General features: G+C 46.5%; 1 protein-coding gene across 5 annotated transcripts in view; it reads left to right on the forward strand.

Annotated features, from left to right (window-relative positions):
* LOC110496699 (zinc finger protein 40) overlaps window positions 1-26,516 on the forward strand; it is a 100,138-nt gene that overhangs the window by 59,545 nt on the left and 14,077 nt on the right. For all 5 annotated transcript variants that reach the window (XM_036953522.1, XM_036953520.1, XM_036953521.1 and 2 more), the window contains 4 exons: window positions 7,646-7,702; window positions 18,500-24,345; window positions 24,509-24,645; window positions 24,764-24,939. In XM_036953522.1, coding sequence (XP_036809417.1) covers window positions 7,646-7,702; window positions 18,500-24,345; window positions 24,509-24,645; window positions 24,764-24,939 — 6,216 coding nt within the window. The remainder of the gene's footprint in view (window positions 1-7,645; window positions 7,703-18,499; window positions 24,346-24,508; window positions 24,646-24,763; window positions 24,940-26,516) is intronic.

The following is a 26,516-nucleotide window of genomic DNA, read 5'->3' on the forward strand; positions in this document are numbered from 1 at the left end:
TAAAATCTAAAATCTAATATTAAATTAAAATATCTTCCAGAAATGCTATTTTTCAGCTCCGTAATCACACCTTCCATGAACGGCTATAGAGAAACAAATGATCATTTATCTCTGCTTGGCCGTGTGTGTGTTTTGCTTTGGCAGTCTGTCTCTCTGTTCGTACAGGACATATTTTCGGAGGCTAAATATGTCTTGTCTAACAGAGATGGAAGTTGCAGAATTCACATTCGTGGCCACCCCCGCTTGCGCACGCACACGCGCACGCACACACACACACACACACACAGTCAGTGCTGGGTGGTACGTGTGTGTGTTGGAAATCAAATGTGTGTTTTTTTGACTAGGTGTTGTTTGGATGTGATTGATCTGTTGCTTTGTGAAAATGCATGTTGCGTGGGCCTGTGTTTGGTTTGTTCACATGCGTAGTAGCAGACCAATCACACAGTAGCTCCCTGATTTGAGAAGGAGAAGTAGTCAGATCAGTAGGGGTGTCCCTGGGCCATCAGTAAATGTAGCACTAGCCTTGTGTGTGTGTCCTTTGGGTGGTGGACCATTCTTCATATAATCACAGGAAACTGTTGAGCGTGAAAAACCCAGCAGCGTTGCAGTTCTTGACACAAACTGGTGTGCCTGGCACCTACTAGCATTACCTCGTTCAAAGGCACTTCGATCTTTTGAATGGCACACACACACAATCCATGTCTCAAGACTTAACAATCCTTCTTTAACCCGTCTCCTCCCCTTCATCTACACTGATTTAAGTGGATTTAACAAGTGACATCAATAAGGGATCATATCTTTCACCTGGATTCACCTGGTCATGTCATGGAAAGAGCAGGTGTTCTTAATGTTTTGTACACTGTGTGTGTGTGTGTGTGTGTGTATGAGTGTCTACTCTCTTGTCTTAATGTTATCTCCTTTGCATCTGCAGGACACTAGTCTCTCATTGTTAAAAATGAGCCAGTCAGATGACTGACCATAGCAACGTGTTGTTATCTTAGCCCCCTGTTAGACTATCTAAGATAACAACAGGTTGCTATAGTCACTGTTATCTTAGCTCCCTGTTAGACTATCTAAGATAACAACAGGTTGCTATAGTGACTGTTATCTTAGCTCCCTGTTAGACTATCTAAGATAACAGTGACAGACAGCTAGACCCACCATTTGTATCTAACGTATTAATGTTCCAGTGTTTACCGTGCATCTACCTGTGTGTGTGGGGGGGTTCTGTGACTGTGTGTGTGTGGGGGGGTTTCTGTGACTGTGTGGGTGGGGGGGGGGGGGGGGGGGGGTTTCTGTGACTGTGTGTGTGTGGGGGGGTTTCTGTGACTGTGTGTGTGTGTGTGTGTGTGGGGGGGGGGGTCCTGTGACTGTGTGTGGAGGGAGGGAGGGTTCTGTGACTGTGTGTGTGGGTGGGTGGGGTTTCTGTGACTGTGTGTGTGTGGGGGGGTTCTGTGACTGTGGGTGGGGTTTCTGTGACTGTGGGGGGGTTCTGTGACTGTGTGTGTGTGGGGGGGGGGGGTTCTGTGACTGTGTGTCTGTCGGGGGCTGCCTGTGTGGGGGTTTCTCCTCCATTTACATCACCTCCATCTCCCTCCCTCACAGACAGAAAACAGAAGGGGGGGAGGCAGTTGCCTGCTGCTATCTCATCTGCAGCAAGTCTATTATTTATTCTCTCTATCACGCATTCTCTATCCCTCCCTCCCTCTCTCTCTCTATCTTTTTCTCTCTCTATCCCTTTCTCTATCTTTCCATCCGACCCTGTCTCTGTCTCTGACTCTCTGTCTCTGTCTCTGACTCTCTGTCTCTGACTCTCTGTCTCTCTGTCTCCGACTCTCTGTCTCCGACTCTCTGTCTCCGACTCTCTGTCTCCGACTCTCTGTCTCCGACTCTGTCTCTGACTCTCTGTTTTTCTTCATGGCATACGGTAATGGTACAGCCATCAGTATAATGCTGGGCTCAGCAGCCAGCCGTTAGCCAGGTCCTGTCTGTCCCCGGACAGCAGCCAGCCGTGTTCTATAACCACTCCCCAGTGTGACCAGTGTAACTCAACCAGACCCAGTGTTCTACAACCACTCCCCAGTGTGACCAGTGTAACTCAACCAGACCCAGTGTTCTACAACCACTCCCCAGTGTGACCAGTGTAACTCAACCAGACCCTGTGTTCTATAACCACTCCCCAGTGTAACTCAACCAGACCCTGTGTTCTATAACCACTCCCCAGTGTAACTCAACCAGACCCAGTGTTCTATAACCACTCCCCAGTGTAACTCAACCAGACCCAGTGTTCTATAACCACTCCCCAATGTAACTCAACCATACCCAGTGTTCTATAACCACTCCCCAGTGTAACTCAACCAGACCCAGTGTTCTATAACCACTCCCCAGTGTAACTCAACCAGACCCAGTGTTCTATAACCACTCCCCAGTGTAACTCAACCAGACCCAGTGTTCTACAACCACTCCCCAGTGTGACCAGTGTGACTCAACCAGACCCAGTGTTCTATAACCACTCCCCAGTGTGACCAGTGTGACTCAACCAGACCCAGTGTTCTATAACCACTCCCCAGTGTGACCAGTGTGACTCAACCAGACCCAGTGTTCTACAACCACTCCCCAGTGTGACCAGTGTGACTCAACCAGACCCAGTGTTCTATAACCACTCCCCAGTGTGACCAGTGTAACTCAACCAGACCCAGTGTTCTACAACCACTCCCCAGTGTGACCAGTGTGACTCAACCAGACCCAGTGTTCTATAACCACTCCCCAGTGTGACCAGTGTGACTCAACCAGACCCAGTGTTCTATAACCACTCCCCAGTGTAACTCAACCAGACCCAGTGTTCTATAACCACACCCCAGTGTAACTCAACCAGACCCAGTGTTCTATAACCACACCCCAGTGTGACCAGTGTAACTCAACCAGACCCAGTGTTCTACAACCACTCCCCAGTGTGACCAGTGTAACTCAACCAGTCCCCATCACAGCTCTATTTAATGTTAATGACAAACATTACCATAATTATGCTGCTATTTGGAGCCTACCAGGGGAGCTAGCTAACTGGCCAGCTCCCAAATGTGTCCCAAATAGCTCCGAATAGTGCTCCCTACATAGTGCTCTATGGGCCCTGGTCATAGTGCTCTATGGGCCCTGGTCGTAGGTTGTAATTTTGGATGCAGACATTAATGAACCCATCTGCAATGCTGTCTGCTCTGCTGCCCAGCCCACTGGGATTGTGCTCCATTGTTGATCTCAACACACATATGCAAAGCACACATGGATGTACTTGATTGGCATGATGTCCATGGCTCGTCCCCAGAAGGAAAGAGCAGGCTGTTGACCTGAGCTAAATGTGTTACTGCCTGGCAGGCAGGCAACAGGGGAGGTGAGCCTGCTGGTAATCTGGCTGACAGTGGCAGGCAACAGGAGGGGTGAGCCTGGTGGTAATCTGGTTGACAGGGGCAGGCAACAGGGGAGGTGAGCCTGGTAGTAATCTGGTTGACAGGGGCAGGCAACAGGGGAGGTGAGCCTGGTGGTAATCTGGCTGACAGGGGCAGGCAACAGGAGGGGTGAGCCTGGTGGTAATCTGGTTGACAGGGGCAGACAACAGGGGAGGTGAGCCTGGTGGTAATCTGGCTGACAGGGGCAGGCAACAGGGGAGGTGAGCCTGGTGGTAATCTGGTTGACAGGGGCAGGCAACAGGGGAGGTAAGCCTGGTGGTAATCTGGTTGACAGGGGCAGGCAACAGGGGAGGTGAGCCTGGTGGTAATCTGGTTGACAGGGGCAGGCAACAGGGGAGGTGAGCCTGGTGGTAATCTGGTTGACAGGGGCAGGCAACAGGGGAGGTGAGCCTGGTGGTAATCTGGTTGACAGGGGCAGGCAACCGGGGAGGTGAGGAGGCGGGTTGCGGGGGCTGCCTCTCACCAGGGGTCCCAGGCGGGGTCTGTTCCAGATGTTCCCTGTACTATGTGGGTTCACTCCTCTGATTATAATGGAATGAAGTCAGTTGTCATGCTGACTGATAGTAACCCTGTTTCATTGAGGAAATTGAACCAGACGACACCGCTGTCCTCGTTTAGAACGTGTTTGGACAACGTGTTTGGACAACGTGATTGGACAACGTGATTGGACAACGTGATTGGACAACGTGTTTGGACAAGGAATCCGGTGTCCGACAAAGGAATCTCTTTAAATTCATTGGTGTCAGGTGGCTAAATGGGGACCTGAAAGGGTTTCCTAGCTTCACGGCTCCTCCGTGTTGAGGCTGTGTTTCATGAACTCACTAACACGCAGGCGTTCATAGTAGCACAGTCACGTGCACATTTCGCATGTGGCGCTTATGACGCCATTTTTCATCTATAGAAACCAACTTAACCACATTCCACCACACCCTGAGGCGAGCGGACAGGGAGGCTATGCAGTCTGCAATGAGGAGCAGGCTTCCTGGTTGTCATGGTAGCGCCAACGATGAGACTCGTCCTAGGCCTACGGCTCTGCAAGACAACCCACACCCAGCCCCTCCCACCACCGATCTGATCCACAGATATAATCACGTTGCCTGAATCTACAGCCACCCATCCCACGCCTCTACATCCATCCATCCCACGCCTCTACATCCATCCACCCCACGCCTCTACAGCCATCCACCCCACGCCTCTACATCCATCCACCCCACGCCTCTACAGCCATCCATCCATCCCACGCCTCTACAGCCATCCATCCATCCCACGCCTCTACAGCCATCCATCCATCCCAAGCCTCTACAGCCATCCATCCATCCCACGCCTCTACAGCCATCCATCCATCCCACGCCTCTACAGCCATCCATCCATCCCACGCCTCTACAGCCATCCATCCATCACACGCCTCTACAGCCATCCATCCATCACACGCCTCTACAGCCATCCATCCATCCCATGCCTCTACAGCCATCCATCCATCCCACGCCTCTACAGCCATCCATCCATCCCACGCCTCTACAGCCACCCATCCCACGCCTCTACAGCCATCCATCTATCCCACGCCTCTACAGCCATCCATCCATCCCACGCCTCTACAGCCATCCATCCATCCCACGCCTCTGCAGCCATCCATCCCACGCCTCTGCAGCCATCCATCCCACGCCTCTACAGCCATCCATCCATCCCACGCCTCTACAGCCATCCATCCATCCCACACCTCTACAGCCATCCATCCATCCCACGCCTCTACAGCCATCCATCCCACGCCTCTACAGCCATCCATCCATCCCACGCCTCTACAGCCATCCATCCATCCCACACCTCTACAGCCATCCATCCCACACCTCTACAGCCATCCATCCCACACCTCTACAGCCATCCATCCATCCCACGCCTCTACAGCCATCCATCCATCCCACGCCTCTACAGCCATCCATCCATCCCACGCCTCTACAGCCATCCATCCATCCCACGCCTCTACAGCCATCCATCCATCCCACGCCTCTACAGCCATCCATCCCACGCCTCTACAGCCATCCATCCCACTTCTCTACAGCCATCCATCCCACGCCTCTACAGCCATCCATCCCACGCCTCTACAGCCATCCATCCCACGTCTCTACAGCCATCCATCCATCCCACGCCTCTACAGCCATCCATCCCACGCCTCTACAGCCATCCATCCATCCCACGCCTCTACAGCCATCCATCCCACGCCTCTGCAGCCATCCATCCCACGCCTCTACAGCCATCCATCCATCCCACGCCTCTACAGCCATCCATCCATCCCACGCCTCTACAGCCATCCATCCCACGCCTCTACAGCCATCCATCCCACGCCTCTACATCCATCCATCCCACGCCTCTACAGCCATCCATCCATCCCACGCCTCTACAGCCATCCATCCATCCCACGCCTCTCCAGCCATCCATCCATCCCACGCCTCTACAGCCATCCATCCATCCCACGCCTCTACAGCCATCCATCCATCCCACGCCTCTACAGCCATCCATCCATCCCACGCCTCTACAGCCATCCATCCCACACCTCTACAGCCATCCATCCATCCCACACCTCTACAGCCATCCATCCATCCCACACCTCTACAGCCATCCATCCCATGCCTCTACAGCCATCCATCCATCCCACACCTCTACAGCCATCCATCCATCCCACGCCTCTACAGCCATCCATCCATCCCACGCCTCTACAGCCATCCACCCATCACACACTCACACCAGTACCACCACCAGTACCACCACCACCACCACCACCAGTACCACCACTACCACCACCAGTACCACTAAAACAATGTTGAACCTCCCTTTAAATCCCAGTCAATGGGACTTCTGAAACCACCGGTTGCATCACCGCCTGGTATGGCAACTGCTCGGCATCTGACCGCGAGGCGCTACAGAGGGTAGTGCGCACAGCCAATTACATCACTGGGGCCGAGCTTCCTGACATCCAGGACTTATATTCTAGGGGGTGTCAGAGGAAGGCCCCCAAAAAATTGTCAGACTCCAGTCACCCAAGTCATAGACTGTTCTCTCTGCTACCTCACGGCAAGTGGTACCGGAGCGCCAAGTCTAGGACCAAAAGGCTCCTTAACAGCTTCTACCCCCAAGCATTAAGACTGCTGAACAACTAAACTAATGGCCATTAGGCTGTACCCTACTAATAGCTGTACAATGTAGTCGTAGGTCTATTAGACTATAGTCTACTAATAGCTGTACAATGTAGTCGTAGGTCTATTAGACTATAGTCTACTAATAGCTGTACAATGTAGTCGTAGGTCTTTTAGACTATAGTCTACTAATAGCTGTACAATGTAGTCGTAGGTCTATTAGACTATAGTCTACTAATAGCTGTGCAATGTAGTCGTAGGTCTATTAGACTATAGTCTACTAATAGCTGTACAATGTAGTCGTAGGTCTATTAGACTATAGTCTACTAATAGCTAGATCAACTGAACACGTGGGAGATTCTGGAGCAGCGCCTGAGACAGTGTTTTCCATCAACAAAGTGGAAGAATGGTGTCATATCCCTCCCACAGAGTTCCAGACACTTGTAGAATCTATGCCAAGGCTCATTGAAGCTGTTCTGGTGACCCGTGTTGGCCCAACGCCCTTTTAAGACACTTTATGTAGGGTGTTTCATTTTTTGGGGTGGGGGGGGGCAGTTACCTGTGGATCGCCTTCGAAGCCCATCTTAACAATAATTAGAGTTAAATTAGCACACCACATTAATTTGTTTGCCCTCTACCAGTTATCATTCATCTGCTGTGGAATTGATGTATATTGATGTATAGCATTTTCTCTCAACACTGTATGTGTAGCAAATACCACCCTATTCCCCCTGTAGTGCACTATTTTTGACCAGGGCCTATAGGTGAAAAGTGATGCACTATGTAGGGAATAGGGTGCCATTTGGGATGTATCCTATGTGTGTCTTAGCCCTAAGTGCTGTGCCTCATAATGATGGGTTTGTCCGTTGTCCTCCAGTTTCCCATGGAAGAATGTCTGGTTCTTTAGGAGAATACAAACAACGCCAGTGTGGGAAGCATCGTCAGTATCGATAGCTACTTTCTACATTGCCTCTCTGGGTAATTTGCCTTGTGTTCCTATGATTTGTTTCTCTGTGCTGGAAACCAACGCTTCTCCTTTTTTTGTGTGTGTTGCAGATAAAATCGAAGAAGCACAGAAAGAACTGAAAGATCCCAAAGCCAGTGCACAGAAAGGTAATATTTCTTATCAATGGGTCTCCCAAGTGGCGCAGCGGTCTTAGTCACGCTTGAGGCGTCACTACAGACCCGGGTTCGACCCATGAAGGTCTTCCGGGTCAGGGGAGGGTTTGGCCGGCCGGGATGTCCTTGTCACGCTCTAGCGACTCCTGTGGCGGGCCGGGCGCATTGCACGCTGACACGGTCGCCAGGTGTACGCCGTTTCCTCCGGCACATTGGTGCGGCTGGCTACCGGGTTAAGTGAGCAGTGTGTCAAGAAGCAGTGCGGCTTGGCGAGGTCGTGTTTTCGGAGGACGCATGACTCTCGACCTTCGCCTCTCCTGAGTCCGTACGGGAGTTGCAGCGATGGGACAAGACTGTAACTACCAATTTGGATATCAAGAAATTGTGGAGATAAAGTTATATATATATTTTTTTAAATGCTTATCAATGAGTAGTGTTCAAAGGTTATTAATGGAATGCTTTCACTTTGAACAGACTAAGTATATGTGAGAGGTATTTATTTTCCTCTTGTACTCACAGTAACTCAGTCTTTTATGAAGAACGTGCCGTGCCATTTTTTACGTACTACTGCAATTGCCGGTGTTCTGTGGGGAAAACCCCGGCAGTGTCTATCTTACCTCTTAATTGGACAAAGTGTTTTGTTCTTTGTCGTGGTGTGTCAGCGGAGTCCAGTCATTTCATACATAATGGAAAAACCCGGCCTGGATGTTTTCCGTCTGCGTTTCCTCAAGCAGTCGCTATCCTATTGGTCCTGGTCACAAGGAGTGCACTACACTGGGAATAGCGTGGTATTTCAGCTGTCGTCAGTGTTTAGTAAAAGGCTTGGTTTAGTCAGGAGACCTTTTGTCCTCTCATGTTAACTATACCTTGAGGGAGCCTAAGTCCAGCCTAACTACATGTGATATACAGCAGCCTAACTACATGTGATATACAGTAGCCTAACTACATGTGATATACAGTAGCCTAAATACATGTGATATACAGTAGCCTAACTACATGTGATATACAGTAGCCTAACTACATGTGATATACAGTAGCCTAACTACATGTGATATACAGTAGCCTAAATACATGTGATATACAGTAGCCTAACTACATGTGATATACAGTAGCCTAAATACATGTGATATACAGTTGCTTAACTACATGTGATATACAGTAGCCTAACTACATGTGATATACAGTAGCCTAACTACATGTGATATACAGTAGCCTAACTACATGTGATATACAGTAGCCTAAATACATGTGATATACAGTAGCCTAACTACATGTGATATACAGTAGCCTAAATACATGTGATATACAGTAGCCTAAATACATGTGATATACAGTAGCCTAACTACATGTGATATACAGTAGCCTAACTACATGTGATATACAGTAGCCTAACTACATGTGATATACAGTAGCCTAAATACATGTGATATACAGTAGCCTAACTACATGTGATATACAGTAGCCTAAATACATGTGATATACAGTTGCTTAACTACATGTGATATACAGTAGCCTAACTACATGTGATATACAGTAGCTTAACTACATGTGATATACAGTAGCCTAACTACATGTGATATACAGTAGCCTAACTACATGTGATATACAGTAGCCTAAATACATGTGATATACAGTTGCTTAACTACATGTGATATACAGTAGCCTAACTACATGTGATATACAGTAGCCTAACTACATGTGATATACAGTAGCCTAAATACATGTGATATACAGTAGCTTAACTACATGTGATATACAGTAGCCTAAATACATGTGATATACAGTAGCCTAAATACATGTGATATACAGTAGCCTAACTACATGTGATATACAGTAGCCTAACTACATGTGATATACAGTAGCCTAACTACATGTGATATACAGTAGCCTAAATACATGTGATATACAGTAGCCTAACTACATGTGATATACAGTAGCCTAAATACATGTGATATACAGTAGCCTAAATACATGTGATATACAGTAGCCTAACTACATGTGATATACAGTAGCCTAAATACATGTGATATACAGTAGCCTAAATACATGTGATATACAGTAGCCTAAATACATGTGATATACAGTAGCCTAAATACATGTGATATACAGTAGCCTAAATACATGTGATATACAGTAGCCTAACTACATGTGATATACAGTAGCCTAACTACATGTGATATACAGTAGCCTAACTACATGTGATATACAGTAGCCGAAATACATGTGATATACAGTAGCCTAACTACATGTGATATACAGTAGCCTAAATACATGTGATATACAGTAGCCTAAATACATGTGATATACAGTAGCCTAACTACATGTGATATACAGTAGCCTAAATACATGTGATATACAGTAGCCTAAATACATGTGATATACAGTAGCCTAACTACATGTGATATACAGTAGCCTAAATACATGTGATATACAGTAGCCTAACTACATGTGATATACAGGAGCCTAACTACATGTGATATACAGTAGCCTAACTACATGTGATATACAGTAGCCTAACTACATGTGATATACAGTAGCCTAACTACATGTGATATACAGTAGCCGAAATACATGTGATATACAGTAGCCTAACTACATGTGATATACAGTAGCCTAAATACATGTGATATACAGTAGCCTAAATACATGTGATATACAGTAGCCTAACTACATGTGATATACAGTAGCCTAAATACATGTGATATACAGTAGCCTAAATACATGTGATATACAGTAGCCTAACTACATGTGATATACAGTAGCCTAAATACATGTGATATACAGTAGCCTAACTACATGTGATATACAGGAGCCTAACTACATGTGATATACAGTAGCCGAAATACATGTGATATACAGTAGCCTAACTACATGTGATATACAGTAGCCTATAATGACACGCAGCACATCAATGTACCAGACATACAGTGCATTCGGAAAGTATTCAGACCCCTTCCCTTTTCCACATTTTGTTACATTACACCCTTATTCTAAAATTGATTTATTTTTTAAGTTTCCTCATCAATCTACACACCATACCCCATATTGACAAAGCGAAAACAGGTCTTCAGACATGTTTGAAAATGTATTACAATTATTTATTTTTTTAAATGGAAATATCACATTTACATAAGTATTCAGACCCTTTTACTCAGTACTTTGTTGAAGCACCTTTGGCAGCGATTACAGCATTGAGTCTTCTTGAGTATGACGCTACAAGCTTGGCACACTTGTATTTGGGGAGTTTCTCCCATTCTTCTCTGCAGATCCTCTCAAGCTCTGTCAGGTTGGATGGGGAGCGTCGCTGCACAGCTCTTTCCAGGTCTCTCCAGAGATGTTCGATCGGGTTCAAGTCCGGGCTCTGGCTGGACCACCCAAGGACATTCAGAGACTTGTCCTGAAGTCGCTCCTGTGTTGTCTTGGCTGTGTGCTTAGGGTCGTTGTCCTGTTGGAAAGTGAACCTTCACTCCAATCTGAGGTCTTGAGAGCTCTGGAGCAGGTTTTCATCAAGGATCTCTCTGTACTTTGCTCCATTCACCTTTCCCTCGATCCTGACTAGTCTCCCAGTTGCTGCCGCTGAAAAACATCCCCACAGAATGATGCTGCCACCACCATGCTTCACCATAGGGATGGTGCCAGGTTTCCTCCAGACGTGAAGCTTGGCATTCAGGCCATAGAATCTAGTTCCTCATGGTTTGAGGGTCCTTTAGGTGCCTTTTGGCAAACTCCAAGCGGGCTGTCATGTGCCTTTTACTGAAGAATGGCTTCTGTCTGGCCACTCTACTGTAAAGGCCTGATTGGTGGAGTGTTGCAGAGATGGTTGTCCTTCTGGAAGATTCTCCTATCGCCACAGAGGAACTATGGAGCTCTGTCAGATTTACCATCAGGTTCTTGGTCACCTCCCTCTGTTTGGCCGGGTGGCCAGCTCTAGGAAGTGTCTTGGTTGTTCCAAACTTCTTCTATTTAAGAATGATGGAGGCCACTGTGTTCTTGGGGACCTTCAATGCTACAGACATTTTTTTGGTACCCTTCCCCAAATCTGTGCCTCGACATAGTCCTGTCTCGGAGCTCTACGGACAATTCCTTCGACCTCATGGCTTGGTTTTTGCTCTGACATGTGCTGTCAACTGTGGGACCTTATATAGACAGGTGTGTGAATTTTCAAATGATGTTCAATCAATTGAATTTACCCCAGGTGGATTCCAATCAAGTTGTAGAAACATCTCAAGGATGATCAATGGAAACAGGATGCACCTGAGCTCAATTTCGAGTCTCATAGCAAAGGGTCTGAATAATTATGTAAATAAGGTATTGTATTTAATCCATTTTAGAATAAAGCTGTAACGTAACAAAATGTGAAAAAAGTCAAGGGGTCTGAATACTTCCCCACTGTACCCTACGTCAGTCAACTCAGCGTTTTCTGCATTATGAATGCAACAAACGTTTTAATTGGTCAATCACAGTAATCATGAGGCGGACTAATGCAAAGGCATGTTTACTTGAGTGGATTATGCTAACGGTAGACAAACAGAGAGAGATGTACTGGTCAGATGGTCCTATGGTCCAGTTTCTTTGAACTAGTGGATATAGGATTGCATCCCCAATGGCACCCTATTCCCTATGAAGTGTGCACTATTTTTGACCACCAGGACCAATGGGACTCTGGTCAAAAGTAGTGCGCTACAGTGCCTTGCGAAAGTATTCGGCCCCCTTGAACTTTGCGACCTTTTGCCACATTTCAGGCTTCAAACATAAAGATATAAAACTGTATTTTTTTGTGAAGAATCAACAACAAGTGGGACACAATCATGAAGTGGAACGACATTCATTGGATATTTCAAACTTTTTTAACAAATCAAAAACTGAAAAATTGGGCGTGCAAAATTATTCAGCTCCTTTACTTTCAGTGCAGCAAACTCTCTCCAGAAGTTCAGTGAGGATCTCTGAATGATCCAATGTTGACCTAAATGACTAATGATGATAAATACAATCCACCTGTGTGTAATCAAGTCTCCGTATAAATGCACCTGCACTGTGATAGTCTCAGAGGTCCGTTAAAAGCGCAGAGAGCATCATGAAGAACAAGGAACACACCAGGCAGGTCCGAGATACTGTTGTGAAGACGTTTGAAGCCGGATTTGAATACAAAAAGATTTCCCAAGCTTTAAACATCCCAAGGAGCACTGTGCAAGCGATAATATTGAAATGGAAGGAGTATCAGACCACTGCAAATCTACCAAGACCTGGCCGTCCCTCTAAACGTTCAGCTCATACAAGGAGAAGACTGATCAGAGATGCAGCCAAGAGGCCCATGATCACTCTGGATGAACTACAGAGATCTACAGCTGAGGTGGGAGACTCTGTCCATAGGACAACAATCAGTCGTATATTGCACAAATCTGGCCTTTATGGAAGAGTGGCAAGAAGAAAGCCATTTCTTAAAGATATCCATAAAAAGTGTCGTTTAAAGTTTGCCACAAGCCACCTGGGAGACACACCAAACATGTGGAAGAAGGTGCTCTGGTCAGATGAAACCAAAATTGAACTTTTTGGCAACAATGCAAAACGTTATGTTTGGCGTAAAATCAACACAGCTGAACACACCATCCCCACTGTCAAACATGGTGGTGGCAGCATCATGGTTTTGGCCTGCTTTTCTTCAGCAGGGACAGGGAAGATGGTTAAAATTGATGGGAAGATGGATGGAGCCAAATACAGGACCATTCTGGAAGAAAACCTGATGGAGTCTGCAAAAGACCTGAGACTGGGACGGAGATTTGTCTTCCAACAAGACAATGATCCAAAACATAAAGCAAAATCTACAATGGAATGGTTCAAAAATAAACATATCCAGGTGTTAGAATGGCCAAGTCAAAGTCCAGACCTGAATCCAATCGAGAATCTGTGGAAAGAACTGAAAACTGCTGTTCACAAATGCTCTCCATCCAACCTCACTGAGCTCGAGCTGTTTTGCAAGGAGGAATGGGAAAAAATGTCAGTCTCTCGATGTGCAAAACTGATAGAGACATACCCCAAGCGACTTACAGCTGTAATCGCAGCAAAAGGTGGCGCTACAAAGTATTAACTTAAGGGGGCTGAATAATTTTGCATGCCCAATTTTTCAGTTTTTGATTTGTTAAAAAAGTTTGAAATATCCAATAAATGTCGTTCCACTTCATGATTGTGTCCCACTTGTTGTTGATTCTTCACAAAAAAATACAGTTTTATATCTTTATGTTTGAAGCCTGAAATGTGGCAAAAGGTCGCAAAGTTCAAGGGGCCGAATACTTTCGCAAGGCACTGTATTTAGGTTATAGTGTGCTGTTTGGGACATTGCCATAGTCTAAATATGTTCTCCTGCCTGCCTTGAAGTCTGTAAGGCTGTGTTCCTTAGCTTGGAAGCTCAGTGTGAGTATGCCAAGGAGATTACTAGACTTGGAGGGTTTCCGGTATTTCCTCTATCCCATTAAATCCCCCTGATCCCCCTACACAGGATGTATCCCACATGGCACCCTATTCCCTTTTTTTAGTGCACTACTTTCAACCAGGGCCTATAGGGATCTGGTCAAAAAGTAGTGCACTATATAGGGAATAGGTTGCTGTATGGGATACACTTGTAGAAAAGCCTAGTCTTCCAGGTTTTTACCATAGATCAGAAGGCACTGCTTCTTCAGTGCTGGAAATGGCCCCTTGTGAGAGAGCTATTTTCTGACCTGCTAATGAAGTGTACTGTGATGTAACAGTTCTTGTAAAGAACATGATGTGATGGTGGACAGGGTTATAGCTCTGAACCCAGCCCTGAGCTTACCTGATTCAACGATACCCTGAGAACTAGGATGAACCACTCCTTACCTCATCTCACATGAATCTCAGAAACGCCCATCTTTATTTATAGACTGTATAAGCTTGCTCTGACTGTTTCACCCTTTTGAATGAGGTCGGTTGGGGTTATGTGTTGAAGGGAGAGGATTCGGATCTAACAATATATAGAATACCTAAATCACCTCTGCAAATACACCAGCTGATGATGTCACCTGGCCTGTCAATCACAGGTTAATCCCCACCTGGAAAGGCACTGTTAAAAGCAACTTTACTCTATCAATAGGTGTTGCTATACCTGGACGCTATGACACAACCTTTTCTTAATTTCTGAATGGTTCACGGTTCTTTCTTGACTTTCAGTTATTTCCCCCCTTGCGTTCTAACTCACAGCCATTCTGTTATTATATATGATGAGATATTAATATAATAATATATATGACTATTATAGTATTCCCATATAACATTCCAGTATAGTTCATATGAGCTAAAGCACATTTATCACAAGTGCAGATAAGTGATTTATAAGCTCATTAATTTATAAAACCAAATGTAACTTAGGGCCAATATACACTGCTCAAAAAAATAAAGGGAACACTTAAACAACACAATGTAACTCCAAGTCAATCACACTTCTGTGAAATCAGACTGTCCACTTAGGAAGCAACACTGATTGACAATAAATTTCACATGCTGTTGTGCAAATGGAATAGACAACAGGTGGAAATTATAGGCAATTAGCAAGACAACCCCCCAATAAAGGAGTGGTTCTGCAGGTGGTGACCACAGATCACTTCTTAGTTCCTATGCTTCCTGGCTGATGTTTTGGTCACTTTTGAATGCTAGCGGTGCTTTCACTCTAGTGGTAGCATGAGACGGAGTCTACAACCCACACAAGTGGCTCAGGTAGTGCAGCTCATCCAGGATGGCACATCAATGCGAGCTGTGGCAAGAAGGTTTTCTGTGTCTGTCAGCGTAGTGTCCAGAGCATGGAGGCGCTACCAGGAGACAGGCCAGTACATCAGGAGACGTGGAGGAGGCCGTAGGAGGGCAACAACCCAGCAGCAGGACCGCTACCTCCGCCTTTGTGTAAGGAGGAGCAAGAGGAGCACTCCCAGAGCCCTGCAAAATGACCTCCAGCAGGCCACAAATGTGCATGTGTCTGCTCAAACGGTCAGAAACAGACTCCATGAGGGTGGTATGAGGGCCCGACGTCCACAGGTGGGGGTTGTGCTTACAGCCCAACACCGTGTAGGACGTTTGGCATTTGCCAGAGAACACCAAGATTGGCAAATTCGCCATTGGCGCCCTGTGCTCTTCACAGATGAAAGCAGGTTCACACTGAGCACGTGACAGACGTGACAGAGTCTGGAGACGCCGTGGAGAACGTTCTGCTGCCTGCAACATCCTCCAGCATGACCGGTTTGTCGGTGGGTCAGTCATGGTGTGGGGTGGCATTTCTTTGGGGGCCTGCACAGCCCTCCATGTGCTCGCCAGAGGTAGCCTGACTGTCATTAGGTACCGAGGTGAGATCCTCAGACCCCTTGTGAGACCATCTGCTGGTGCGGTTGGCCCTGGGTTCTTCCTAATGCAAGACAATGCTAGACCTCATGTGGCTGGAGTGTGTCAGCAGTTCCTGCAAGAGGAAGGCATTGATGCTATGGACTGGCCCGCCCGTTCCCCAGACCTGAATCCAATTGGGCACATCTGGGACATTATGTCTCGCTCCATCCACCAACAGACTGTCCAGGAGTTGGTGGATGCTTTAGTCCAGGTCTGGGATTAGATCCCTCAGGAGACCATCCGCCACCTCATCAGGAGCATGCCCAGGCATTGTAGGAAGGTCATACAGGCAGGTGGAGGCCACACACACTACTGAGCCTCATTTTTACTTGTTTTAAGGACATTACATCAAAGTTGGATCAGCCTGTAGTGTGGTTTTCCACTTTAATTTTGAGTGTCACTCCAAATCCAGACCTCCATGGGTTGATAAATTTGATTTCCATTGATAATTTTTGTGTGATTTTGTTGTCAGCACATTCAACTATGTAAAGAAAAAAGTATTTAATAAGAATATTTCATTCATTCTGATCTAGGATGTGTTATTTTAGTGTTCCCTTAATTTTTTTGAGCAGTGTATATCAGGATGTCAAGGACTAATAGGAATCTTGACGTCATTTGTGGGTAATGGGGAAATACCTTTCTTAAAGCCATGAAATCATGACAGGGTGACCACAAGGCCAGGTTTAGAGGTTCTGGGACAGCCCTCAATGGGTGTGTCCGGTTTGAACAGTAGATTCTTTATTTTGTTGGGTAACAGACTGACAGGACACCCACGGGAGAAGAACTGCAATTTGAGTTATGTGGTAACGTAGTAATGAAATACACCTGTTGTTTCCCTGACTGTATTGGATTTTATGTATTCATGTGACATGCTACTAATTAGCGCTGGTAACATTAATTAGCGCTGGTAACATTAATTAGTGCTGGTAACATTAATTAGCGCTGGTAACATTAATTAGCGCTGGTAACATTGATTAGCGCTGGTAACATTGATTAGCGCTGGTAACATTGATTAGCGCTGGTAACATTGATTAGCGCTGGTAACATTGATTAGCGCTGCTAACATTGATTAGCGCTGCTAACATTGATTAGCGCTGGTAACATTAATTAGCGCTGGTAACATTAATTAGCACTGGTAACATTGATTCTCTAAGTGCAATGAGGGATTGACTTCATTACTGACTGTGTACTATAACAGGAAGAAACCTAGAGAGGAACCAGGCTCTGCCTCTGCCGGGTAGAGATTATAACAGTACGTGGCCATGTATGCATATGTAAATGTGTTTACATTACCATTGCATTAAAGGTAAATATTGGAGATCAGTATGCTTTTATTCATCTATCCTCAACTAAACCACCGCATCATAATGAAAGGGAAAAATGGTAAGGGATGTTTTGAAAAAGGAGTGGGAAAGACGAAGAGGGGAAGGAGAGAGCGAGAAAGAAAGGCAGAGGGTGGGAGGAAAGGGTGGGTTTTAAACATACTGTATTGATGTGTGGGTCTCAGTGGCTACAGACACATAGGAGAACTTCCAGAGCCCAAAACACAAAGCCTCATCTGTGGAGCTGTTCGAAACGAAAGGCAGCGAGCGGGTAAAGCTTGGCTAGAGTTGGTGTTGAGGACGAGGTTTTACTGAACGACTGACCGACACAGACAGTGATTTGCTGCAAGCCTTAAAAACACTGATACACAGGTAGAGTACAGACATTTATCTTTCTGGTAGAAAGACGGATACTTAATGCAACTGGTTATGTAAACATTGCTGTGGTGGTGGTGGTGGTGATGATGATTCGTTTTATTTTGTGAAATAGCCTAGTGGTTAGAGCGTTGGACTAGTAACCGGAAGGTTGCAAGTTCAAACCCCCGAGATGACAAGGTACAAATCTGTCGTTCTGCCCCTGAACAGGCAGTTAACCCACTGTTCCTAGGCCGTCATTGAAAATAAGAATTTGTTCTTAACTGACTTGCCTGGTTAAATAAAGGTAAAATAAAATAAAAAATTGATTATCATGTTCTGAATATTTTTGTGCAGGATAAAAAATAAATTAGGAATATGCCTGCAACACAACATTATTTGGATGAGACTGTCAGAAAAATGTGAGAGGAATTCCATACATTGAGGACGTAATGAACTTCACTTCCAATTTATCAAGAAACTGATGCTTGGTAGCACAGTTGGCAGGGTCATTTCTTCTAACACAGACCAAAAGCAGATTTTTATCTGGTTGGTGAATCTCATGGCAGGGAATCATGTCTTTTCTCAGTGGAGATCCTCATAGCATATGGGAATATTTTTATTTTGGCAGAAACTATCAACTTTATTTTAATATTTATTAGGTTTTAATTGATTTAGGTTTTAATATTATTTCAATATGAATGTTAATTTATTTTTTTGTTTTCCTTCACAGGGATCAATGAGTGTGGTCGAACAAGTGCAGATAACATAAAGGGACTGAAGAGGAAAAAGGTTGTGACAGAGAACCAGCTGAAGAAAATACCCAAATCTCCTGTGAAGAAGCCCTTGCAGTCCAAGACCTCTGTGGCAACACTCCAAGGTACCTCATCCAAGGAGGCTGTGAACTCCTGCTCCAATCCCGACAGCCCCTCTCGAAACCCTGCCAGCTCACCAAGCCGGAACAGAGATACGGAGTACCTTCGGCCTGTGGCTGAATCCTCTGAGGGAGTGACATCATCCATTGACAGTGATAGGCTGAAGCAGAGGGAAGTGTCTTCCTCAAAGCCACAGTCTCTTGATCCGGTCAGTGGTAAAGAGGGGTCTGCCTCTGGTGTTGGGGAATCTGAGCAGCTCAAGGACCGTAAGAGTGGCGAAACTGGATGTGAAGGTGACGCTACTTACCACACCAGCGCTCCACTTGAGGTCTTGCTCAAGGCTATGGAATCAGATTTCAGCTCCCTGGCAGAAAGAAATACACGTGTTCCAGTCACATCTGTTGGAAAACCAATTCAAACCCTTTCTGCCCAGTTTATTAGTGAATTGAATGCTATGCCAGCTGTACATTTTGGACTCCAAACTCAGCCTGGCCATATGCAAACTTACTTTGTAAATAAACAAGAGAGCTACACCACCATGCAGGCCTCTACCCAGGCTACTGCCTTGCAGAATTCACAGCATGCTACACAGTATTTCAGCAACCGGGAAAAGCCTGTTCTACAAATGAGCTTCAGTACTGGGCCCTCCGCTGCCCGTACTCATACACCTATTCCATCTGGCTCCAATTCCTTACCCAAGAGCCAGCCACCGGTGGTCCACACATGCCAGTCCCTATCTGCCAGTGTCCCCAGTACCATTCAAGTCCCTGTTACACCTGGTTACAACCCAGTCCATATGGCCACAGTTGTAAACTTTGGTCTTGAACAGATGTGTAGCATCTCCCCAAAGCACCAGAAGCCTAAGAAGCAGGGGAAGTATGTGTGTGAATACTGCAGTCGGGCATGTGCAAAGCCTAGTGTGCTCCTCAAGCACATCAGGTCCCACACAGGAGAACGTCCCTACCCATGTGTTACATGTGGCTTCTCATTCAAGACCAAGAGCAATCTGTACAAGCATAAGAAATCCCATGCTCACGCAATAAAACTGGGGCTTGTGGCACGTTCCGACTCTGGAAGTGGGTCCCTCTCCGTGGAGTCTGACAAAGCACCCGGAACACATTCAGATGTAGAGGAAAGCGGGGACAGTGACGAGGAAAGTAGCACAGCGGACCTGGACCCTGACTCGTCACAAGGCAGTGTTGCAGCGTTCTCTGAGAGCAGTTTGCAGAGTGCAGGCACAACACAAGGCAACCATGGGGATGCAGGGGACCTATCGGCTGTTTTCGAAACGCTTAAACCAACGACGAGTCAGAGGAGCTACGAGTCCAAAGGGACAGCTGGCCTCCCGAAAGTAGTCGTCTATCCTGTTAATGTCTCGCCTCAGCGGGCGGACAGTCCAAGAGTCGCAGACTGTACCCCTGAGCAGGCTACTGCCCAAAAGCAAAGGGACTTTCAAACGGCACATCTAAGATCCAGCATCACCGTCCTGTCGTCCGTGAAAGAGGTGGATTGCACAATCCCCCTGCAGGATGCAAGAAGTGAGGATGAGGATCAACAGTGTAGGTCCCCACCAGGAGGCGGACATGGTCAGCTTCAAAGGCAGCAGGCCACAGACTTTTCTCAGCAGCAGCAGCAGGGCAAGTGTCTGCTTAGTCCCCGCAGTTTAGGCAGCACAGACTCTGGGTATTTCTCACGTTCTGAAAGCGCAGACCAGGCCATGAGTCCCCCGAGTCCCTTTGTAAAGCTAACCCCACCAACAGACATGGATGTCACCAAAAATGCACTTCCTAATCTCCCTGCAGTGGTTGCCACTGTTATGAATGTGGCTTCCGTGGAGAAGCCACATGTTGTGCAAGGGCAAATGCGTCCACCATTAGTAACAAAAGCACTCTCTCTTGAAGAGCGGATCTCAAAGTTAATATCAGACAATGAGGCAGTGGTTGATGACAAACAGCTGGACAGTGTCAAACCAAGAAGGACTTCTCTTTCCAGGAGAGGTAGCATAGACTCCCCCAAATCTTATATATTTAAAGACTCTTTTCAGTTTGACCTTAAACCAATGGCGAGAAGGTCAAGTTCCAGCTCAGACATACCCAAGTCCCCATTCACCCCTACAGAAAACTCTAAGCCAGTATTGCTATTGTCTGTTCCTAATCAGTATCCACCGATGGACTGTTTACCAATAACAAGAAGTAATTCTATGCCCACAACTCCAGGGCACTCGGGTCTCCCACCAAACGTTACCCAACAACCCCACATACTACGGATCTGCCAGTCTTTTGATGAAAAAATGAGTTCCTTAAACGATGATGTGTTTTCATCTGCTCCCTCTAACCCAAATCCAGCAATACATTCTCGTACCCTTGTACGGCAAGTAGCAGTGGAACATTTCTCCACAAGTGAGGTCCTTACCTCAGTCCGTTCCATGGATGAAGGTTACCATGGTTCTAGCGTTTCCACTGTGACAATGCAAAGGAGCAGGTCTTTTGAGCATGCACAAGACCCAAACCGAAAGCCTCAGCAGAGCAAAGGCACAATGTATGAGTGTGAGACCTGTCGTAACCGGTACCGAAAACTAGAAAACTTTGAAAATCACAAGAAATTCTATTGTTCAGAACTTCATGGTCCGAAAAACAAGCTGATGTCTGTCAGAGAGACTGAGCTGGATGTTTTTCAGCGTGGCATGCAGCAGCCATTAGTCCCCAGAACAACAGGTATTTCTGGCATAATGGACCAACAGCAATCAATTAGAAAAAGAAGGAAAATGAAGAGTGTTGGTGACGATGATGACCAATCACCAACTGACACCAATCCCCCATGCTCTGTTAGTTTTGATTCTTGCCAACTATCAACAGCCAGTTCAGGTCGGACATTTTCTCAGCAATCTATCATGGTTGATCTACTCCCTAAAAGCAACCCACCGCAAATACCTCAAATACAGCTAATAGCAGGAGTTACAGATGCAACAGAATCAAGACTGTCACCGATCAGAGAAACCCAGGTTAACACCTCTGGTAAAGAAAGAGGCGACCTACAGAGGCAAGGCAGCGGTACATCAGTTATCAGACATACCAACTCTCTAAGCAGGCCCAATTCATTTGAGATCTCTGAATCTATTGACAGAGCCTCTCCAGTTGATTTCCTGGACAAAGATGGCCATAGCACAGGAAAAACAAAGGCAGATGCTACAGCCAATCTTTCATTAGAGAGCTATCATGAAAAGATGTCCATACCTAAATGTGCCAACCAGGGAGTGATGGAAAACCGTGTTGACCACACATTAGCAGCAGTGGCTGAGAGCTGCGCTGCTGTCCAGCAGTCTCGCCTGGTTCGCCAAAACAACATTCCTGAAATCCTGGTCACAGAGGAACCTGATCGGGAGCATGACGGTCATAGCACTGAGCAAGGGGAGAAGGCTGCAGATACATTCAACTGGCCCCAGAGGAGCGAGAGCCTGTCCAAGCTACCCACAGAGAAGCTTCCACCCAAGAAGAAGAGAATCCGTCTGGCTCAGATGGAGCACTCCTCTGGAGAATCCAGCGTCGAGTCCTCATTGTCTCGAAGCCTCAGCAGGGACAGTAGCCTGTCAAGATGTTCCAGCGTATCAGCCTCCTTCGACTGGGACGAGCCATTCAGGTCCGAGAGCCCCTCCAGAGGAGAATGTGCCAACAAAATCTGTGATCTTCAAGGGCTACCAATAGCCTTCAACACCCTAGGGGTCCCTGGCATGATGAGACGTGCTGCCTCAGAACAGATCAGTTGCACTCAACCCTCAGTGGAGATATCTTGCGACTATCGCAGCAAGTCCTTCGACTGTGGCAGTGGGTCTCCCAGCAGGTCTCTGCCACCCAACAGGTCAATGTCACCAATGGAACTGCGAAAGAGTGCTCAAACCTCCTCGTCTCCGCATGTACCTCTCATTGAAAGGCGAAGGGGGCCACTGGTTCGCCAGATGTCTTTAAAGATTGGGCCGGAGAGTCAGCAACATGTCGGGAATCATGCCATCGCTGTCCAGAGGCTCCCCACTGTAATCTCTATATCTCAGCAGAGGCCTCAACAGATGCAACAGACTGCCAACAATCCTCCCATTGCCCAACCTTTTATTTTGCATTCTGGAGAAACTCTCCTGCAGCACAATGAAAAAATGGTGCAAAGCATTAACCTGGGCAGCCAAAGTCAACTGCCTCAAGTTCATGGTCTTCCGCACCCTTGGCACCTAACATCGAGGGTTCAGACATGCCAAAATCGGCAGCAATCTGCAGTTAATGTCATGATCAGCCAAGAAGATGCTCAGAGCAAGTCTGCTGACTGTCAAGACAAGAAAAGCTTTGTACCCAAGTACCAACTGTGGTGTCCTGCTCTGAGATCAAGCAAAACATACTCTTCCACACAGGGTACTCAGACAACCATGCCCGTCTTAACAACACCCATTGCCAAGCGGATGCAAAGTGTGTCAAAGTCTTCAGATGTTCTCCACAATGTCTATGTGGCACAACCGTGTCATCAGATTGTAGGGAATAAGACACAGTCGATAGTATTGCCTTTAGGCCTACAAAACATCCGACCTTCTCAAAACCAGCCAAGTGCTCCCCAATTGCCACAGATCCTGATAACCCATGAGCTGATGCACCCTTCCCCCTCTGTGGCCAGTAAAGGCAGCCTCTACAACCTTCATGTTGTAGATACGGACACAAAGACTGTACCAGATATGAACAAGGACAGGCCTCCAGCATCTGCTGGCCTTCAAGTAAAACACAGTTTAGTTTCCAATACCCAGAACCATTTTGGTGAAACTCAAATAGCTCCCTCCCTGGGCTCCTTACACTGCACCCAGAAAATGGCAGCTGTGACCCTCTGTCCACAACAGGAGCCCATTGCCTCAAGCAAGAGAATGCTCTCCCCTGCCAATAGCTTGGACATCGCCATGGAAAAACATCAGAAGCGAGCAAAGGATGAACATGGTGCGGCATGCCTCACTGACGGCAGGTCCGTCAACTACCTGAACTCCAACATGGCAGAGGTGACTAGGCAACGGAAGCTAATGCTAGTCCGGCAGGTGTGTGCCACTGAATCAGCAGACAGTCCCATCGAAACTGTGGCTCCTCCACTGCAACACGAGAAACCAGAGGATGAAAATAATGCCCAGCCTCCTAATAACCGCGAGACTATGACACCAGAAAGCGCCGGACAGGATGAACCATCTACTGTAGTTGCTCAATTACAGCCAAGCTTTGCATTAACCACCTCTCTAGGAAGTCACGTCTCCTCCGTGCCAGCGAACGCCTGCCTGAAGCCTCAAGACAAGAGCGAGGAACAGAAATTGCCCCCTGCCAAGTGTCCCATTAGACCCTGGACTTTCCATGGACAGGTGAAACTGGCCTCATCTGTATCTGTGGTCAACACACGAGACAGCCACCGCCTGTCTTTCCCCAGCCTGAAAACGACCACCACCTTCACCTGGTGTTACCTGATGAAGAGGAAGCCTCTGCATGTTCCCCAGATGGACCAGAAGATCTCGGCCTACTCCACCTGGGCAGTGAGCCCCAACAACCCCCACCCACTGGGTCTGCCCACCAAGGTGGTGATGTCTCTCTTCAACTCCAAGCAGAATTCAAAGAAAATACACTACACAGAGGCCATAACGACAAGTATGAAATCAGACATCTTGGCCTATTCAAGCAAGCTGAAAGACGTCATGCCGAAGGTTACAGACATTTTGCACATTTATTTATATTTGTATTATCAGTGTTCAATGTTCTAATTCTTAATCCAATCAATTTTAACCATCATTTTATGATGGAAATTTGTGAAGGGGCCTTGTTATCACATTATCTTAAGCTATTTTCTCAAATCAACTTACTCCCTAGGTCCTAAAGCATCAGAAGTCTCTAACAACTGAGAATAACAGCAAAGTGAAACCTGAGACTCAGGTGAGCAGTGAATCAGACAAGGATTCTTCCGCATCCAAACTAGAGCCGCGGAGAGTCAAGATATTTGATGGAGGGTATGTAATCCCAGGCATATTCAAAATATTTCACATTTATTTGATTAAATAATTTAAGGATTTTAGTTGTTTGCTTTAATACACTGATTATTTCTCACCTCTTCTGTCAACCGTGCAGATTCAAATCTAACGAAGAGTATGTGTACGTGCGTGGGCGTGGTCGAGGTAAATACATCTGTGAGGAGTGTGGGATCCGCTGCAAGAAGCCCAGCATGCTCCGTAAACACATCCGCACCCACTCTGACGTACGGCCCTATCACTGCACCCACTGCAACTTCTCCTTCAAGACTAAAGGTCAGTGCTGACGGCAGCAGTAGCGTGTTCTGGCTTATAATAAATTAATCAATAGCTGTTACACTACGTGACCAAAGGTATGTGGACATCTCATTCTAAAATCATGGGTATTAATATGGAGTCGGTCCCTTCTTTGCTGCTATAACAGCCTCCACTCTTCTGGGAAAGGCTTTCCACTTGATGTTGGAACATTGCTGCCGGGGGACTGGCTTCCATTCAGACACGAGCATTCGTGAAGTCAGGTACTGATGTTGGGCGATTAGGCCTGGCTTGCAGTCGGCGTTCTAATTCATCCCAAAGGTGTTCGATGGGGTTGAGGTCAGGGCTCTGTGCAAGCCAGTCAAGTTCTTCCGCAAAGATCTCAACCAACTATTTCTGTATGGACCTCGCTTTGTGAACGGGGGCATTGTCATGCTGAAACAGGAAAGGGCCTTCCCCAAACTGGTACCACAAAGTTGGAAGCACAGAATTGTCTATAATGTCATTGTATGCTGTAGTGTTAAGATTTCCCTTCACTGGAACTAAGGGGCCTAGCCAAATCCACTAGTAGTACTTCTGTGTATACAGTGGGGCAAAAAAAGTATTTAGTCAGCCACCAATTGTGCAAGTTCTCCCACTTAAAAAGATGAGCGAGGCCTGTAATTGTCATCATAGGTACACTTCAACTATGACAGACAAAATGAGAAAAAAAGATCCAGAAAATCACATTGTAGGATTTTTTATGAATTTATTTGCAAATTATGGTGGAAAATAAGTATTTGGTCAATAACAAAAGTTTATCTCAATACTTTGTTATATACCCTTTGTTGGCAATGACAGAGGTCAAACGTTTTCTGTAAGTCTTCACAAGGTTTTCACACACTGTTGCTGGTATTTTGGCCCATTCGTCCATGCAGATCTCCTCTAGAGCAGTGATGTTTTGGGGCTGTTGTGGGCACCACAGACTTTCAGCTCCCTCTAAATATTTTCTATGGGTTTGAGATCTGGAGACTGGCTAGGCCACTCCAGAACCTTGAAATGCTTCTTACGAAGCCACTCCTTCGTTGCCCGGGCGGTGTGTTTGGGATCATTGTCATGAAAGACCCAGCCACGTTTCATCTTCAATGCCCTTGCTGATGGAAGGAGGTTTTCACTCAAAATCTCACGATACATGGCCCCATTCATTCTTTCCTTTACTCGGATCAGTCGTCCTGGTCCCTTTGCAGAAAAACAGACCCAAAGCATGATGTTTCCACCCCCATGCTTCACAGTAGGTATGGTGTTCTTTGGATGCAACTCAGCATTCTTTGTCCTCCAAACACGACAAGTTGAGTTTTTACCAAAAAGTTATATTTTGGTTTCATCTGACCATATGACATTCTCCCAATCTTCTTCTGGATCATCCAAATGCTCTCTAGCAAACGGGCCTGGACATGTACTGGCTTAAGCAGGGGGACACGTCTGGCACTGCAGGATTTGAGTCCATGGCGGCGTAGTGTGTTACTGATGGTAGGCTTTGTTACTTTGGTCCCAGCTCTCTGCAGGTCATTCACTAGGTCCCCCCGTGTGGTTCTGGGATTTTTGCTCACCGTTCTTGT

Source organism: Oncorhynchus mykiss, chromosome 18 (genome assembly GCF_013265735.2).
Source record: "Oncorhynchus mykiss isolate Arlee chromosome 18, USDA_OmykA_1.1, whole genome shotgun sequence".
NCBI lineage: Eukaryota > Metazoa > Chordata > Actinopteri > Salmoniformes > Salmonidae > Oncorhynchus > Oncorhynchus mykiss.